Here is a 19,332-nt window from a genome sequence, read left to right as displayed (position 1 = left end):
TGTTGTAAAATCAGGCTAAACGTGCTGTAGGTTTTCTGGGGAAATAAATATCATGTTTTACCCTTGGTATAATGTAAGGATTAACTAATCTAAGCAGATTTATTGACAGCTGCTGAAACCAGCTGTACTCTGTACTCCTTAGGTGTTCAGCGGGCAGCGACTGATGGTGAGCCTGAAAATGAAAGGATGCTTTTCCCTCTCCAGGACATGCTAGAATAGAAGCATTTATTTTACATGCAAAGCTGTTTGAAAAGAAAAGTGATTTGGATTGCAAATATTAACTTTCCGAAAAAGCACAATTTCTGTGTTGTATTGTCATTAAACCTTTACGCTCGTAATTTTATGGTTTTGAGGTGTTTGTTAAAACTCAATTCAATCCTTTCTTCCTGCACAGTTCAACAGACTTCTTTCTTTACCTGCAATCCTATAGTAAAATATCACTATATCGGCTTCTTACACTGTGCAATAGAAGCTGCAGCAAGTCAAATTCTTTTCTGGCTAAGGGATGTCAGAACACCATTTAGGCAGACTGTCCTTGCCCAGACCATTTCATTCATTTTTGATCTTATAGAATATTAGGACCACATGTGGGCATTGCCACAGCTTCTTGTTTTCAGGATAATAATGTTACTGGGTATAAAATGAAGGAATGTGTGAAACTCTAGTAATTTTGTTAGCACTTAGTTGAGTAGGGGGTATGGAGGAACCAGGATGACGGGTTAAACTTTCATGTTAGCACTTTTATGCTTTGACTTATCTAGTTGCAGTGTTCCCCTTTTAGCCTGGTGTAGCACTTGGCTGCTTTTGGGTGATTATTGGGTGAATATGATCCTACAATATATTTGTTTGTTACTGTTTGTTTTACTTTTCTGTGCTCAGAAAGCAGTGTTATGCTAAAATTAGGCACGATAATAAACTTCTGTACATTTCCTGTACTTTAAACCTTCCACATTTAAAATGCTGAAGGGGTTGGGGACCCTTTTGTAGGAATGATGACATTAATGAAATGATGGTTTCCCATAATCTTGTCCTATTGTTGCAATATAACTAATTAAAGAATCCAGGCACTGCCTATGAAGATAAGTTGTGATATAGAAACTCTCTGCTAATGTCGGAAGTTGTCTGATCAGTTTCTATTTTGGCTGCAAATATCAAGTGCCATATTGCGTTATAATAATATATCTTAAAATATCTTTCTGTTCTGCTCTGTTCATGTTTTGCAGGTTTATGCTTCTGTAGAGTTTTAACATTTACTTTTGCAGTTAGGGAATATGGCACAGAGAAATATTTTTTTTATTCATACTCCCGTACGCTTAATCCTGGTTAATCTGGTATATTAAACTGTATCCATGAGTGTGCGGCTAATCCTGTGTTTGGCTGGTGTACTGAATGAGATGAAATCTCTGTTTAAGTAAACTGTAAAACATCATCTGCTTGGCTTTGTACTGGCTTTAGGCATTGTACAGTTTTGTTCTTACCTTGTCTTTTTTTCTCCTAATATTTCCATTTTATGTAAATACCATTTTGTGAGGAGGGTGAACAAGAAAAATTATTTTAGATGTTTTTATTATATAAACCTGTGATTGGTTATTGTTCCCTTTAGTAGTAATACAAAGGTGCTGAGCATAGAAATGGACTTCATGCAAATATTTTAGAATGCTGTCAAAATGTCTTTGCAGGACTCCAGTGGGAAGCATCGCATTTTCTATTTCAACAATGGCGTTTATTGATTTTCGGGTGACCGTTCCAGATTACACAACCTAATAATGAATCTGATGTGACATTGTGGTGGTTTGGGACAACCCAGTGCTGCTGCTGATTTTTAGAGGTGGTACCTGTAGAGATGGACACCCCCCCCCCCCCCCCCCCCCCCCCCCCCCCCCCCCCCCCCAACAGACACACTCAAACTTATATATAAAACCGTTAGGTTGGATTTTGGGTTAAGTGCTTCTCGATATTTAGCAATGCCTATTATGGTCAGATAGGTAATTATCTTTTGATATGAATTATTGCAGCAATAAAGTTTCTGATTTAGCTGTTTTTTCTGCATTAGGTCTTATGTCTGACAATTGAGGGGTTCTATTCTATTCTTGTAAACAATCTATGCAAGCACTATGGCGAGGCGCTAGGAGTGGGATTTCAGGCGAGGACTATGGCGAGGTGCTAGGAGTGAGATTCCAGGCGAGGACTATGGCGCGGCGCTAGGAGTGAGATTCCAGGCGAGGACTATGGCGCAGCGCTAGGAGTGAGATTCCAGGCGAGGACTATGGCGAGGCGCTAGAAGTGAGGTTCCAGGCGAGAACTATGGCGAGGCGCTAGGAGTGAGATTCCAGGCGAGGACTATGGTGAGGCGCTAGAAGTGAGATCCCAAGAAAGTTTGAAATACAGTTTTTGGTTTGCTTGGACTGACCCTGAATTCATGTTTTAGTGTTTGGCCAGTTTATTACAAAACATTTCTATACGTTCTATGTTTGCTATGGATGCTTTGAAACATTTATTCATTCAGTATCAGTCCAGTGTTGGAGAAATGATGAATATGCTTAGGCTGATATGATTTTATATCTGTTCTTTTGGTCTTTGTTAGGTCCCCTAAACCTTCACTTGATGATATTTATTTTGCTGCAGCCTGTGAATCGTAAACCATTGGCCTTTTGATATACTTTACTTTTTTTTCCATGTTTTTTTTCTGTCCCTCCTAAAACTAATGCATATTATCAATTGGCTTTTGATCTTGTGTAGTTACTCATTTCTCAATTTAACAATTTCTTTCCCTTTTGTTTTTATTTTAGATGGCGTACCTCAGGTTTATTACTTTGGCCCATGCGGTAAATATAATGCCATGGTGCTAGAATTGCTGGGGCCAAGTTTGGAAGACTTATTCGATTTGTGTGACAGAACATTTTCTCTAAAAACTGTCCTCATGATAGCCATACAGCTGGTGAGTAGTAGATTTCTGCTACTGTCTCATTTAATTAATCTCTGTGCTGCTTCTCTGTGGGCAGCTTGGTCAACATAATGCCTAACTGTTACAGAGAAAGGTGAAATCCCAGGCCTTGGTGTTTGGCTGGTGTCCTAGTATCACAGGATGTGCAATTTTTCACGTCTGATCACCAATTCCATAAAATTATTTTTAATTCAACAGCAAAATGATTAAAAGCAGCCTATATATTTTGTGTGACATTGGATAAGGAGTGATCAGATGTGCAAGTACACTTGTGTTGTCTGTATGAAGGATTGAGGGAATCCAACAGAGATCCATCTTTTGAAAAATCCTAATATGGCCATGTATGTGGTTCACCCCATACTAACTACAAATAATCGAATAGGCAGAACATCAAATATATGTTTTTTCCCTGTTTTGGAACTGGTTAATTTTTTTCATAAATCATGTACTGATGTTTTTTGTTATGTTTAAGTTTCAGTTCATGTTGTTGTTTTATATACCAATTTAAAAATAGATACATATTTGTATCTACACATTTTTAAGGGTAATGCTATTTTTATCAAATAAACAGTGTAAACAGTTGATAAATGAAGCACTATTTTCATTGCATTTCATTATTTTTATTTTTGTTGTTGGAAGAGATCTTTCACAATCCTTTCCAACGACAAAAGACTAAAAGATGCATGAACGAGCACTGTACATACAACACAATTGAGTTCTATAGGGAGTTAGTGTCTCCCCCACTGCGCTTTTCCCCCCTTCACCTCCCTTGTGGTCGTTCATGGATCCACCAGAATGGATCCATGATGGACAGATTCTCTTCTGATACTAGCCCTGAGGCAAAAATCAGACCACAATCCCGTGATGTGTACGTAGCCTTATGGTTTAAACCCAATAATCGTCTCCGGGCCTCTATAGAGTAGAATGGTGCTGTATGTACAGTACTCGTTCATGCATCGTGCAGTCCTTAGTCGTTGGAAAGGATCGTGAAAGATCCTTTCCAACAGCAATAATTGCATGTGTGTATGCAGCTTTAGTCTGGTGGCAGCGGTTCCCAAATGGCCTCTGGCAGCTAGCACTATGCCAGGTGCCCACACAGCTGTACTGGTTCCTAAACAACAACTTGTGTGTAGTGGCACCCCATTCATTGGTGAAGCATTACATGTAGCAAACGTGCATTTCAGAAGTGTGAGGACTCATCACAACCTCACTTGAGTGTAAACTAGCCCTAAATTTTCTTTCTATTGAATATTGTGAAAGAGTTGTTTTGTTGTAACTTCATTATTAACATTCTATTTTTTCCCCCATTCTTCTTTTAAACACAGATTTCCCGCATGGAATACGTTCATTCAAAGAACTTGATATATAGAGACGTAAAACCTGAAAATTTCTTAATAGGTCGCCCAGGAAACAAGAACCAGCAAATAATTCACATTATAGATTTTGGCTTGGCAAAAGAATACATAGATCCAGAAACAAAGAAGCACATACCCTACAGAGAACACAAGAGCCTTACAGGAACAGCTAGATACATGAGTATTAATACGCATTTAGGAAAAGGTGTGTATCATTGCACATTACTTTTATTATTATTCTGCCATGATCCCAGGGTTGCTAATAAAATTTTTATAGAAATTTGAAACTTTGCCTTGGTTCACATTTTCTAGTGGTCAGTCTTCATCTTGAAAGTTTCATTCAGTTATCTCCTAATTGTTAATTGCTTAAACTAACCATTTGTAAACAGCATGTAAAGAAAAACAATACCTTTGTCCAATTGGAGCGGACTTCCATTGGCCATACCAATCCTTCCCCTAACGTTTGTTTTCTTGTACTACTGTTGGTAGCAGGTAATTCTGAATATATTCTGTTTGTGTACCTGGCTGCACACTGCAGCCAGGGGAACCAAAGTGCGCACGGGGGAGAGAACCAGCAGTAAGCCTTAGCTGTTTACAGAGCAATTATTTTAAAATTCCAAAGACAACATTTACATTTTTTTGCTGTGTATCTTTAAATCTACTGTTTTTGTTTTAGCATAATGGGTATAGGGTGACAACTCTTACTGTACTGTGAATATATAGAGAAGCAGTGTTGTCATTAGAATCATTGGAAACTGGAAGTTAAATGATTACTTTATACCTTTCCTGTCTCCACAGCACAGGGAGAGGTGTTTTTTAATTTTTTTTAAAAAGATAAAACCCATTCTATGGTATATTTAATAACTAAAGAATGTAAATAAGACATTAATTTTTGAGGTTTGAGTATACTTTTCAATCTGTAGTAGTGGAGAGTACGAGGGTTTAGGCCAGGTGGAGGAGCTGCAGTGATTATAGTGCAGGGAAGTGGCCACCAGGATGGTATAGGTGGGTGCCCTCTGGTTGTAACCCCACTAAAAAAAAATCATCCGATGCATTAGAAGAAAATTAATTTCATGGTTAGTCCTTTACTTATAGTATTTTGTTTGTTAAAGGATGAAATTCACCTCCACCTTCCATGTGCTTAAGTATTCCTCGTGCATGTTTAGTGGTGCTCAAAAAGCCCTTAACTTTTGTGAGTGCGGTGCTTACATGGCACTAAAGATTTTAGCGGTTCCCTTTGTGAAACAAAAAAATTATGTGCTTGGCTTTTAATCTAAATTCTTGAAGACTTGTATACATGTATGGTTTTATAAGAACAAGTCTGCTTACATTTTAAGATTTTCTGGCACATTAGTCCAGCTTTCAGATAATTCTTTACCCTGCAAATGTAAATGTATGTAACTGCTGCAATAAATCCAGTTTTGCTATGCAAACAGAAGACAACCCATGCATTGTTGTGATATAATGGGAATACTGTGTCCTGTTAGCAGCATTTTCAAGCACTAAGTGATGATTCAATATTTTTAATGAAAGTGGGAGATACAAAGTTCTACATATTTTTCAGAGGACTCTGGAAGCCACCTAACTGATTCTGGACACTGCTAACCAGTTGGTTGTTTTTTTTTTTTTTTTTATACTTTTGATTAAACAATGAGCATGAGGGAAAGTAGGTTTGCCTTCAGTTCTGACTTCAGTTCCATAAAGGGGTTGATGCCATACCCAGTTAAAAAAAAAAAATAATAATTATTGGGTGCCAGTGGAGAAATAGCGATTAGTGGCCAGTGGAAAGATGTCCCTTCCATCCATTATAGAGAACCTATTGTATTATGGAACATGAGGTCAATCAACCACAGTTCAATGAACTCCTAGCAACCTCCGGAGTTCCACACAAACACCTTAGTTTTGAATCTCTGCTCTAGTCCATGCTTTCTTCCTGTGTGAAGTGTGTGCACAATGTACCATTCTGGAAAAGGGGGTAAGACTTTGTGTTACTGTCATTTGGGTGCATGTATGTGTAAGGTTTTTAAGTTCCATTATGTTTGTGAAAGAGGCATCTAGATGTGCTCAGGTGCTTGTAACATTTTATCTTCATTGACTTGGGAGCTCCTAATACTCAGAATATACAGAATATTCTTGAGAAAGTCCTAAGCTCCACATCCCCCGTCACAACACAAAAGAAGGTGAAAAACTCTTGGCGAGTTACAGAAGGTTGTGAACCAGATAGGGTTATCAGAACATATCCGCGTTGGTTCTCTGACAAGCAGAACACAATTGTACACACCAAAGTGTTACTGCTGTTTACACCTCTTTACCAAGGGAAACCATTTCTTTAAGTTAATTTGATCTAATTATAAGCAGTTCTGTCATGTAACGTTATATAATAAACAGCTACAGCGTTTTGCCTTTGCTTAGTTGTCTCAATGACTGACCAGTGATAATATATACTGTCTTTCTGCTTGCTAACTTTTAGCTGAGCAGCAGACACATAATTTCCCATAATGCCTTAGGGCATTCTGTGCATTTGGCAGAGTTCCTTGAAGCACCAGTACTCAAGCCAGTATAGAAATTGAATTGGAGAATTCTTGGTCTAGACATAAAATAAATCTGCGTTGCTTAAGTAGATCTAGAATTTAAGAGCAGGAAAACCTAAATTGATTTGTCTGGTCTGCCCATTTTCCTTTCCCCTATGGTTACATCTGTTCAGGAGTTTTAGGCTTGGTAATGAATTGTCCTGTGTTACAGCAATGAAACTCTTTTATTTCCCTTTCTTATTTGTTCACCTTGCCCTAATGTGGAATGTAAACATATAAAATCCTCATATAAATTCTCTGAAATGAAGTGTTGTGTAGGTCCTGCCAGTTATCTCATTGCAAGGAATATATGGTTCATACAGCAGTTTGATGCTGCCATCTGCTGGCACACAGAGAAATTCTCACTCTGGGAATATTGGCATGTAAATGGGCAGGTAAATGTAATGTTGGTGAAACTTAAATCTCAACCTTGCACACAAAGATACAAAAAGGAGAAACTTGCAGTTGTTAGCTATAAAAGGCTCAGTGCATTTGATTCTTTCTGATAGTTAACAATTTACCTCTTCTTACACAGAAAAGCAATTGTATTCTCACCCACTGAAGAATGCAAAAGCATTCATGCCAGTGATATTATCAGAGGATTCGGCCGCTGCATAATATGTTGGCGCTATTTAAATCCTGTTTATTAAAAAATAATGCTTTGAAGAAATTAACAATTCTACAGCTATTTTAATTAATTAATAATGTCTTTCTAAAGCATTACTAGGATAGCTCCATTGTTATTTTTTTACAGCTATAAATTTAGGTTAAAACTTTGGTCATGGAAAGAATCTTTTGTAATAGTTAGTATCTGTCAAAGCTAAACTTTCTTCAGCTTGACAGGGTGACAATATCCTGCACTCAGCTAATATTACATTGTGTCTAAGCCCTAAAACATCCATGTAACATATTGCAGATTGCCAGTCCTTAGATGAGGTGGCTGCAATAGGTTTATTGTTAAGGATTTTTACCTTTTATTTGCTCAATAAACATTTTGCTTGTCCCTTTGTAACTACAACAATTTTTCCATTTGATCCCATAATATGCAGTCTATCTTTGAATATGATGTTTTTTCCCTGCAGGACTGATCAGTGCAATGCAGTACACACTATTTATTCTGATATCTCTGCCCTTCAGAGTTTTTTTTTTTTCTTGTTTTTTGCTTGTCTGATAAGATTATCTTACTCTGTATAAGTTGAATCTATTTTCTGTTGTGTAACGTGGGTTATAGGTGTTTTGTTGCATACATAGACATGTAAAATATATTTTGATGAAATATTACATGTGCTGTGCAATCTCCTATACATAGATGAAGATTAACCTAACTGACCCGTTACTGAATTTCTAATGTTTTAAATGTGTTTGTGACTGCTGTCATTTCTTATTGTTAATTCTAGAGCAAAGTAGAAGAGATGACTTAGAAGCATTAGGACATATGTTTATGTATTTTCTACGAGGGAGCCTACCCTGGCAAGGACTAAAGGTGATTTTTTGAGGACTAACTTCATTAAATTCTATATCCTTTTACCCTTGGTAATCTTTAAGTTATTACCTGGACACGTTTTATTTGGAGTGTAGAGACGTAATGTTTTTAAGTTGTTGTTCTGTTATCCTGATCCATCTGTATGTTATTACTACACTGTGAACAGGATTTTGTTGTCCTTCTGCATGGTCTGGGATCTCTCTTCTGGTTTTAAAAGCCAAAGATTGACTTATCACTGCTTTCCTGAAAAAAAACTCATGGGTATCAAGTGGTCTTTTCCATGAATACGGTAATTGGGTTATCATGTCACCAAAAAATTGTATAATTATGTAAAAAAAAAAAAAAAAAAATAGTTTTAATTCCAACATACCTAAATTGGTTATTTTGAATTGGCTTTGCAAGTTCAGGAATTGGAAGCATATCAAACCCGTCACATTGTCCTATTGGTTTGTATATATTTTGGTTTCTGGTGGTCTGCTGTATACAACTCTATTTAAGCTGGTTGGGGATTACAATTATTTTATCATGGGTATTTTTAATTTAATGTCTATATTTATTTTTTTTTTCTCTCTAATGTTCTTCCCTTAAACACATTAGCACAATTAGATTCAAATTCCTGCTCATTGGAAATCTTAAAAAGATAAGATATTAAAACTGACTTTATTTCATGCTTGTAGGCGGACACATTGAAAGAAAGGTATCAGAAAATTGGGGATACGAAGCGGGCAACTCCAATTGAAGTACTTTGTGAGAATTTCCCAGGTAAGAAGTCATTTTTTTGGGACTGTTCAAGAATGTCTGTTAAATGAAACATTTATAAATGTAAAACAAACATTGAAACATTTATAAATGAACATAACTTGTCATCAATTACGCTACATGCAGATTCATCACTTTTTTCAGAATTGTTTTACCTTGGTTTCCTTTGTGTATTATCTGAAAGGTTCTTCACCTTCACGAAAAGTCTGTTATGAACTTTTGATTAAATAGGACACCAGTCCCTGTTGCGCCATGTCCTTGACCTATTCCCCATTAAGCTTGCATGGAAATGCATTCAGGTTCCATCACTGTAGTCCGACCGAAAACATACTACAAGTCTCGTACCCCCTCTTTCCATCACTTATTATGGAAACGGGAGTGTGCCAACTACAGATCCCAACTGTCTTAATGATGATTTTTCTGCTGAAGTCTCTGAACGGTTTACTAGTTGACCAACTTATGACTGTGACTTCAATTACCTCTTTTCTTCGTTTTTTTTTTTTTTTTTGCAGAAGAAATGGCCACATACCTTCGCTATGTAAGAAGGCTAGATTTTTTTGAGAAACCGGACTATGACTACTTAAGAAAATTATTTACAGATTTGTTTGATCGAAAGGGATACATGTTCGACTATGAATATGACTGGACTGGGAAGCAATTAGTAAGTACGAAAATTGCAAATGTTTTTGCATTGCTTGTATATTTAATTTCCTTTCAATATCTTTATTATAGTCCTCTGCAGTTTGCCAGCAAACCAGAATTTAAACAGAGTACAGTTATCTAATCAGGCTTTACGTGACTGGGTGGTTGATGGAAAGCCCTAAACTCTGCATTAGGGTTGAAAGCCCTAAACTCTGCATTAGGGTTTTCCTCCTTAATATAGGTGTAGATATGGGCTGTAAAACTTGCATTTTAGCACATACTCTTTGTTGTAGGTTACTGTGTTAGTTGGGCTGCTTTTCTGGCCTCTCCAACACCACAATAGCTGAATGGAAGTGCAAATGTCAAGCTGGCAACACGGTTTTTTTTTTTTTTTTTTTGGAAAGCCTGCGTACAGATGCTATATTTTCATTACCCAAAGAAATCCCCCAGTAATGTTTGTGGTGCCATCCTGGGTAAAAACGCTCATTTATTCTTCTGTTTGCTGGAAATAATTTGAGATTGTTTCCAAAAACAATAACATACATTTGTACTTGGCTTTAGTTTTATCAGACTGCAGCAGGTAGTTCTGTTAAATGCATCATCTTCAGGTGCAAAAATTTGTTACAGGCTCACAAAAAATGGTTTGCCAAGGACAGTTATATACAGTAAAGCATGATTCCAAATGTGCTGGGCATACTGTTTTCAGTACCGTAGCAGATTTCAGCATTTACAATGATACAATCTTGTGGAGATGATTGGAAGCCATTGATGAATATTTGTGTATTAATTACTGTGGTGTCTCCCCCCCCCCTTTCATTAACAGCCCACACCAGTTGGCTCCATTCATGCAGATCCAGCTCTTTCATCAAACAGAGAAGCACATCAACACAGAGATAAGATGCAGCAAGCCAAAAATCAGGTAAGTGGGATCCTGCTAGCCAAATTACTTGTAGTAATACATTTCCATTTAATCAACAAACATGTTCTTACCTAACTCATTTTGCAAGTAATAAAGTAATCAAAATAATCCTATTGATAAACAAATTTGTAAAGGTAACACAAGGTGTTTTTAATAATGTGACATCTTTTATTTGCTATTTAGAGCTAACTGCCAGTGCTTAGTATTGTAATAAATGTGTTTGTCTCCTAGTTTATGTGCAGAAAGACCAGCAATGTTCAGTATCAGTATCAGGATCAAGGGTCATTTTAATATAGAACATCAGCCTATGCCTAAATTTTGTCAAAGTCTACACTATTGACACTCCCAGGCTTGAGTACCCGGCTTCCAATTAATGACTGACAAACCAAGTACCTCAAGGGATGATTTTTTTATATGTTTTAGCAAAGGAAACCGGAGTAAAACAATAATTGCTTTATAGCAACTTATCAGTTTGAAAAATGAAACCTGGATGGTTTTTATGAACATCTGCTCTCTTTACTTTGTGTTTGTTTAGCCACTAAATATTGAACACACATTCACAATTTCTTTCCCAAATGTTTCATTAGGATTGCGTAACAAGAACAAAGAGGAAGACACTGAATATACTCTTTTCATATGGAGACTATAAAGATACATTAATGCTTAAAAACCTAATAACCATCAGCATATACATTATAGCACTTCCATACAAACATAAAAAGAATAATCTATAGCATCAGAGAGTTGTCACTTTCTCAATTTCTTTTTAGCTATAAAAAAGTGCAAATCCAGAAATGGTACCTTATACTTGTATAGTAGCTTGTGATGGCTAGTGTCACTCTTACAAGGTTTGCCTTTGTCTTCTCAAAAACACATTGAGTGTAAGCCATGTCTATTAAAAAAACTGATTTGTGTGGCTTAACTGTATCACCATGTGGTGGGACCAGGTTCTTGTTTCTTCATGTTGGAGTATCCACCAAAGAGAACAGTTAACAATACTGAAGTGAAATCTTCAAACAATGTCTTCTAGGGATAGCATTCAGATAGCAGTACCCTAGGTTATTGGTACCTTTTAACATTTGTGGAAGCATGTTGCTATTTTTTTGGAGACCTTTCGGAGGAAAGGTATATTTGAAGGGTACTTCTTGGGCACAGTTAGATTTAGATGTTCCCCATTGCAATAAAAATCCAAAAGTTATCTTTCAGTTTTGTGCTTGTAAGGAGGATTAAATTGAAGACTCGTGCTGAAAGTTCCTTGGTGTTCACATTTTCTCCCAAGGTCTTAAAAAATGCATTTAAATAATAGTCTGGTCCAGCAACCACCCACCCGGGACAAAAAGTGTGAAAAAGCACAGGCATGGTTTCATGGTTTGTCAATTTCCACTGAAGTGATGGAGCCTTACCTGGGCAAGACTGCTGTTTTGTCCTTGTTTTGTCTTCTGTTGTTCAGAGAATTTTAGTGCTTAAAACAGTTATCCGTTAACCCACTGCAGCATGTCTTTATTACAGTGGTTGCAATGATCTACTGCAAAGTGTGCTATTTGAACCATGCTATCGGATTGAGCCTTTGTGTAGATTCAGTGGCAGTGGTCTAAAAACCTACCAGATGTAAAATATTATGTTAAGTGGTACAACACCATTTTAACTAGGATCCTTCTGAATAAAGAGAAATATGGTAGTGGGTTGCGTACCATGTCACTTTGCTCATAATTATGTCTCTACAGCCAAATACAACATTATTTAGCTATTAGAATGGTAACATTTTATTAGAGTTGCCCTGATTTGTTACACTTGGTTTCACATAAGCTGCATCTCATTTTAGAACCAGCTTTGTTATTTAAAATACGGCAATGCGAAAGCATTACATTTTGAATCACGTTTGTCTCTTCCTTTGTTTTCTTCCCCTCTTGTACAATACATACAAAAAAAAAATAACTTTAATCTTGAGCATACACAGGTTGCGTTGATTTTAGTACACAACAAATGGGTCGAAGGCTGAAGAATGTTAATAGTTGACAGTCAGTTGGTAGTTGATAGTCAGTTGACAGTTATTGTACATTAGAATCATATGGAAACCATCATATCGTGGGCCTCCTGAATGAAATTGCCTTGAAGTAGAATCTCTGGTGCCGAGCTCTGCAGGTTATTAAAATAGTTGAATCTTTTTTCATAACCATTTTACCACATATAAAACAAGCAAACTGTTCTTATAGTGCTGTTTAGCAAATTTGTATAATGAATCAAAAAGACTGAACAGCTGCCTCAGACAATGTCAGAGGTTCCTGAGATTTGCAATATGATGCAACTAGTAACTATTACAAGATTGCTTGTAATATACCAGACCGTAAGACCTTACAAGCCAATCACAGTACGAGAGTCAGAATATTACGCACTGAATAATGAAATACCATGGGGGTTGCAAATGACAGTAGACAGAAGCTCCCTCCTTACACTGCTCTAAAGCAAGTGACCGCAGGAGCGCAACCAGCGGAAGTGCGGGCGGCTCTCCTTACCCAGGAGCTGCTGAGAATGACAGAGCAATGTATGTAAGGCTTACGCTTCACTGTCATTCCCAGCAGCTCTGCCACCTGACAGCACACCAGCTCTCTTACACTTCTTTGCTATTCTCAGCTAGTGTGCTGAGAGCAGGGAAAGCTGCTGAGAATAGCAGAGTAGCGTAAGCTGTACATATACTAGGTTGTGGCAAAATTTTATACTACCGTGTTTCCCAAAAAAAAATAAGACAGTGTCTTATCATCGGGGAAACAGGGTATGTTACCAGGCACTGCTGTCAGAAAGATTGGGGACCACTGGCCTAGACCGTCCATAGTGCTGGAAATGGAATAGAATAAGGCAATACTAGCCTTGGAATGACATGGACTATCCACTGTGCTTTGGGCTGAATAGATCACACAGAATACGGAAGTACTAATCTGTGGAAAGACATGAACTGTCTAATGTGCTGTAGTCTATATGGATCACATAGAATAAAGCAATACTTGTTAGACAACACAAATCATCCACCGTGCTAAAGGCAGAATGGAACCTATGGTATAAGAGCTGTGTTTATGTGTCTGAAGAAAGATTTGTTAAAAGCTGTGCTTTTTCTCCTATTCCATTCCCATTGTTTTACTGCCCTTTTATTATTATGGATCCTGAAAACCATTTCCAAAATGCACCATGAAATATCTAAATATAGCTAGGACTATGGTGTTGTGTTGTAATTCCTTTTCTGAGGATTTTATATGAATCAAATGCATGTATAAATATGCTTTTATTGCACGCATGACACATGATGTGTATATGTGTATATGCACTATTTATATTTGTTGTGAAACACACATACATGTGGCAATGTGAGACATTTATGTATGCGTGTATTTGGCCAATACAGTAGTTATAGTAGTCACGGTATTTGAAGTAGCACAGTATAGATCGCTGCTTATTTGCCTTCACTTGTGGCACAAACTAGTAGTAATTTCAGCTTAACATCACTGGATTCTACTAACATTTTGCTTTTGTTTTTGCTTTACTAGTACCTAGTTTGCATGCAGTTGCCTAAATTGTAGCATGCGCTGTAGTTGTAACTTTACATATTGTGGTATAATTTGCTTGCTGTCTTTATTTAATTTCACATGTTGTGATGACGCATGAGGTGTTTAATATGTTTTGGGTTTTTCTCCCTCCTCTTCCATGCATGTTTTGTGCATTATATAATGGGCAGTCGGCAGACCACAGGGCAGCTTGGGACTCCCAGCAGGCCAACCCCCACCACCTAAGAGCTCACCTAGCAGCAGACAGACATGGTGGCTCGGTACAGGTATTTTCTGCTTCTTTGCATGACTGACTACTTGCGCGTCCCATAACCTCAGCGTGCCCTATCAGGTTGCCATAGCATGCTTTTTATGTCAAGCCGATATGCTTTTCAGTGTATTTTTTAACTGCCTTACTTTCACATTGTGGTTTTACAGTAGGCAACACTGTATTTTCTAAAGTTAAGCCGCTAATGTGTAATGTATTTTGATTGCTGGTTGCAGCATAATATGGGCATAAAACGAGTCATGTACATTAAATGTAAAAGATTCTAAAAATTTTAGGGGTTATTGCTAGAAGATTTTAAGATGAGGTAACAGCACCATCCCTTTTGGTTCTTACAACCAAATGGGTTGTTGTTCTTTTAGAAACATTTATTGCTTGTTTAGCTGGTGGCGGGAACAGCAGTATAACGATTCTACACTGAATGTGAACCTTTCTGACCAATGTATTCATTTAGTATGGCTCTTTCTGATTATGTTGGAGGGTATACCACACCTGTTGACAAGCTTTATCCAGCTAATGTACAGAAGTGTTAAAATATGTATCATGTATGCATGTATCAAAAGGCGGGCATAATATTAATACTACCTATACTGGTGCTACCAGTTATTGAGTTTTAAGAAAAATCTTGTCCCTTAGAAAACACAGTTTCATTATTATCTTTTTAAAACCTCTCTAAGTCTGTTGTAAAGGATGCTGATACTTTTCCAGGTATGAAAGTTTTCACACTCAGTTGGCTACATGCTTGGTCAAACTACATGTTTTCTCTAAAAATTGTATATCTGGCTGTGACAGCCTTTGGTGCCCAATCTTGTAAAGGTAACCTGCCACAAGAGAAACGCACAGATTGTCATGATTAGGCTTTCACTGATTTAGACCGAATTTAAAATTTAAATTTAAAAACTTTTTGTTTTGTTGTTGGTCATTGAATTTGCCACTGACCCAACATACTTCAAAGCAGTGGACATTTCCAGAATGATGTGACTTATATCAGCTCTATTGTTCCCCCTATATTCCTTTCATACCATGTTTACGTTAGAATCCAATACTGAGTAAGACAAGTAGGCTGCTTTTGGTAATTCTTCTTCTGCCAGTTCACAGGCTTTAGAGTCACAGACCCACAACAAGTATAAAGATCAGTAGTTCTTCACTGGTAGCCTACATGTTTTATGTTGGTGAAGGAAAAGGATTATCATGACAGGTAGTGTATATAGAAGGTGCACAATGGCAGCCCAAATATTTTCATTCAAACATTCAAAACGCATTAATCATAAAAACTTCTATACACTTAACCCTGGGCATTACCTTTTAATTTACTTCAAGACATGCATTATATTAACCTCTTGTAATGTTGTATACCAGAGTTTTTTTTAGCAGGCTAGGTATTGTTGGTAAGTAATAGAAGCCTGGCCTAATCGCCTCAAAGCCTTTCTAATGAAAAGACACAGCAGATGAAGGTTGAGCAAGGTTGAGCAAGTGTAATGATGATGAGAAATATGAACACTAATCTGTGAAATGGGAGACAGTCCCTATAAGGTTAATGAAAATAAATGGTACATGGATTACAAGCTGTTAGTAACGCCACATTTCAGTTGACTCTATATAAAGCGGTTTGGTTCTGGTAGGTGTGTGTTTGTCATGACTAATAGAAAACTTTGTTATGTAAAGAATTTAATCTAAAACCAATACTAATTTAATGAGTGGTTGAGGACAGGTGGAAAGGACATCTACTTTAAAGCTCCTTGGTTTGATTTTCTTTTGCCCTTGCTGTGTAATTTTTTTTTCTTTTTCCTAAGATGGCATTTTTAACTTAAAGAGGAATTAAACTCTATTATAGGTGCCTGTCCTGGTTCCATCTTGGATTCCACCATCTTCTTCCTTTTTCTTACTTGTAGTCTATGGCCATCTTGATTAGATAGTTCAGGGTAATGTAACTCCTGCACACTCACGTGGGATTGCAATCAGTCTCAGCAACTGCTGGGATGGTCGGGATGTGCTGAGTATCACCGGCAGCCAAGGCATACGCAGCTCAGGGATTTTGCCAGCTGATACTAGTGATCACACAGGTAATAATGCTTCATGCAAAAGAGTCAACGCCTGTCCCTTTATAAATTAACCTTCCTAGCGATAACCGAGTGTGACTTGGGATAGAAAAAAGTTTCTGAAAGCGGTAACCCCGAGTCACACTCGGGGTAGGTAAACCTATGGGAAGGAATACTAAATACAGCCTAACCTGATCTGCTGGCGTCCCACGCTGTCCATCGCCGCAATCTCTGTCTTCTTCCTCCGGCGTCCTCTGCACACTATGAGTCACTGGGGGATTTCCCGGTGATGTTGGTGCTTATGACGGCGGAGTGGGAAATTCAAAATCCATTTGTATTGCATTCAATACAAAATACCTGTATTGAATGCAATGCATTGGATTTATATGTGTAAAGGCAGTCCACTGTTTTCAAGAACATTTATTTCACAGTATAGTAAAATAGTATGAGTATATTTCTTTTTTTTTTTTTTAATTTATTCAATTTATTATTTTTACATGATTTTGTGTTTCTAACTTTATTATACTCATACTAATAAAAAATACTGTGAAATAGGTTTGCATGAAAAACAATGTACCACTTTTGACATATAAAACCAGAAAGAATTGAACCACTAGGGAGGTTAATGAAGCCCTGCTTGGATTCTACTTTAACGGACATGTTATGATCTTTTTTTATTTTTTTGCTGACCTTCTTTGACTTAAAAAAAAAAGTGTCAAATAAAATCAGAACTCTTTATCTACAAATGTATTACTGATCAGTTTACCTTTTGAAATCAAATGATTGCTTTTAGAGGGAGGTTATGAGTAGCTTATGACCGTCTTCTTTTAATGAGGACTGTTAGGAGCCATTTCAGTCTCGAGGTTGACTGTGTTGTACTGCAGGCTAAATTGTGTTGGGAACTAATTTGTACACAGAGTTACTGTGGTGGGTTGCAGAAAAGTTCCCAGAAGAGGCATGGAAACCAGGTAGCGAGAGTGCTATAAAAGCTTGTTTTTTAAACCTAGGATGTCCCATTTATCAGTTCTGAGCACAGCATTGTGCTGTATTTGTAATGTTGTGTGATGGCACTCCTCAAGGTGGGACAATTTTTCCTTTTCCTGTTTTACTATTTGTATATTGAATCTAGTGATTCTTCAAGAGCCATTCTGTATCTTTAGTAAATCACTGTAAAGTATATATTTTTAATGAATTGTCTACACATATTTAATTGCAGATATCTATTTATCCACGTATTTCAGTAAATTTTAATCACTTCAGTGGAATCTGTTCACTCCAATAACAATGAATTCTAATGACACTCCAATTAGGTTCTAATTGTAAAAAACCTGTCGAAAGTATTTGCTGCCTCCTAAAATTGTTAGGTCAGTGTAACTGGCTCATTTGAATTGGTTTAAATCCACCTGGGAAGAGAGAGATCCTTATTACCTATATGCAGTAGAGTTAACTTCCTCCTTGGATGTACAGTGTGTTATACTGTGCCTGAACAATTTAATCAATATATGCCGAGTAAAACTGTTTACATATACACACCGATGAACCAAAACATTAAAACCATGGACTTATGAGACAAATAATTTTATTTATCTTGATTATATGGCACTTGAGTGGGATTTAAGCAGCCTGAAAAAAATTTGAAAAGGGGCTCTGTTGTGTAATTTGCCAGAGCTTCTCCTAATTAGCTGTACTTAGGAGGTGTTAGTGGTATAAAGCCATTGGAAACTTAATGTTGATAGAAGGAAAAAGTGGAGAACCTGCAGCGGGGTTATGTGCTCCACGGTTTAATTAGGATTAGTAAAATGAGTGGTCTCATCTAATTCAACAGAAGAGCTAGCAGCACAAATTTAACTTTACCCATGATGAAATGTGTCGGAGTTCACAACATATTGTGCATAAGCATCAGAAGGGAACTATAGAAGGTGCGCTGGTCTGATGAATAAAGATTTCTTTTCGATCATGTGAATGGCCTGTTGTGTGTGTCGTTTACCTGGTGAAGAGATAGTGGCATCATGGAGCACTGGTGGGAATAGGGCAAGTTGGAAGCAGCAGTGTGACTTGAAGGATCTGCTGTAGACATCTTTGTACCAGATACCACATGACACTTTTAGAAGTGTTGTGGAAGTCATGCCGTGATGAATTCGATGTTTTGGCAGCACCAGGGAAACCCACACATTATGAGGCAGATGGCTTTATTGTTTTGGCTTATGCAGGTGTTTGTATTTTAATTTTAAAAAATATAGACTAGACTGTACAAAGCTGCTTGATATAAAAGTATTCACAACATGGCAAAAAAACTAATTTTTATTATCAGTAATTACCATTAAGGTCATTCTTTGAATTATTTTAAATGACAGAGTATTTATCAAGTTGCGCAACAAATAACCCTCTTTTGCACTCAGCACAAATCTAATTGACCATTTGAAAGGCCTTTCTGTATGGAGTTTAGTCTTCAACAAGTGAAATGCATGCTCAGTTGGGTTCAGATCAGGTGACTTGGCCATTCAAGAATATTCCATTTCCATATTAAAACTCCTGGCTTGCTTTGGCTGTATGTTTTGGGTCATTGTCCATCTGTATTATGAAACGCCTTCCAATCAATTTGACTGCATTCAGCTGGATTTTAGCAGAACGTATGTCTCTGAACACCTTTAGAATTCATTCGGCTGCTTCTGTTCTGTGTCACATCATGGATAAACACTAGTGTCCCAGTGCCATGGCAGCCATGCACGCCCAAGCCATCACACTGCCTCCGCCATGTTTTACAGATGATGTGGTATGCTTTGGATCATGAGCTGTTCCACG

The 19,332-nt window shown here is 37.3% G+C and overlaps 1 protein-coding gene across 3 annotated transcripts in view; it reads left to right on the top strand.

The window, feature by feature from the left end:
• Positions 1-14,763, top strand: part of CSNK1G3 (casein kinase 1 gamma 3) — a 62,848-nt gene extending 48,085 nt beyond the window's left edge. For 2 of the 3 annotated variants that reach the window (XM_072416028.1, XM_072416029.1), the window contains exons 5-11: positions 2,790-2,938; positions 4,270-4,504; positions 8,267-8,352; positions 9,030-9,114; positions 9,624-9,772; positions 10,577-10,672; positions 14,397-14,763. In XM_072416028.1, coding sequence (XP_072272129.1) covers positions 2,790-2,938; positions 4,270-4,504; positions 8,267-8,352; positions 9,030-9,114; positions 9,624-9,772; positions 10,577-10,672; positions 14,397-14,519 — 923 coding nt within the window. In that variant the 3' untranslated portion in view covers positions 14,520-14,763. The remainder of the gene's footprint in view (positions 1-2,789; positions 2,939-4,269; positions 4,505-8,266; positions 8,353-9,029; positions 9,115-9,623; positions 9,773-10,576; positions 10,673-14,396) is intronic. The other variant, XM_072416030.1, reaches the window with a different exon arrangement.
• Positions 14,764-19,332: the final 4,569 nt, after the last annotated feature.

This window comes from Pyxicephalus adspersus, chromosome 6, assembly GCF_032062135.1.
Source record: "Pyxicephalus adspersus chromosome 6, UCB_Pads_2.0, whole genome shotgun sequence".
Classification (NCBI taxonomy): Eukaryota; Metazoa; Chordata; class Amphibia; order Anura; family Pyxicephalidae; genus Pyxicephalus; species Pyxicephalus adspersus.
This window is presented reverse-complemented; position numbering and strand designations above follow the sequence as displayed.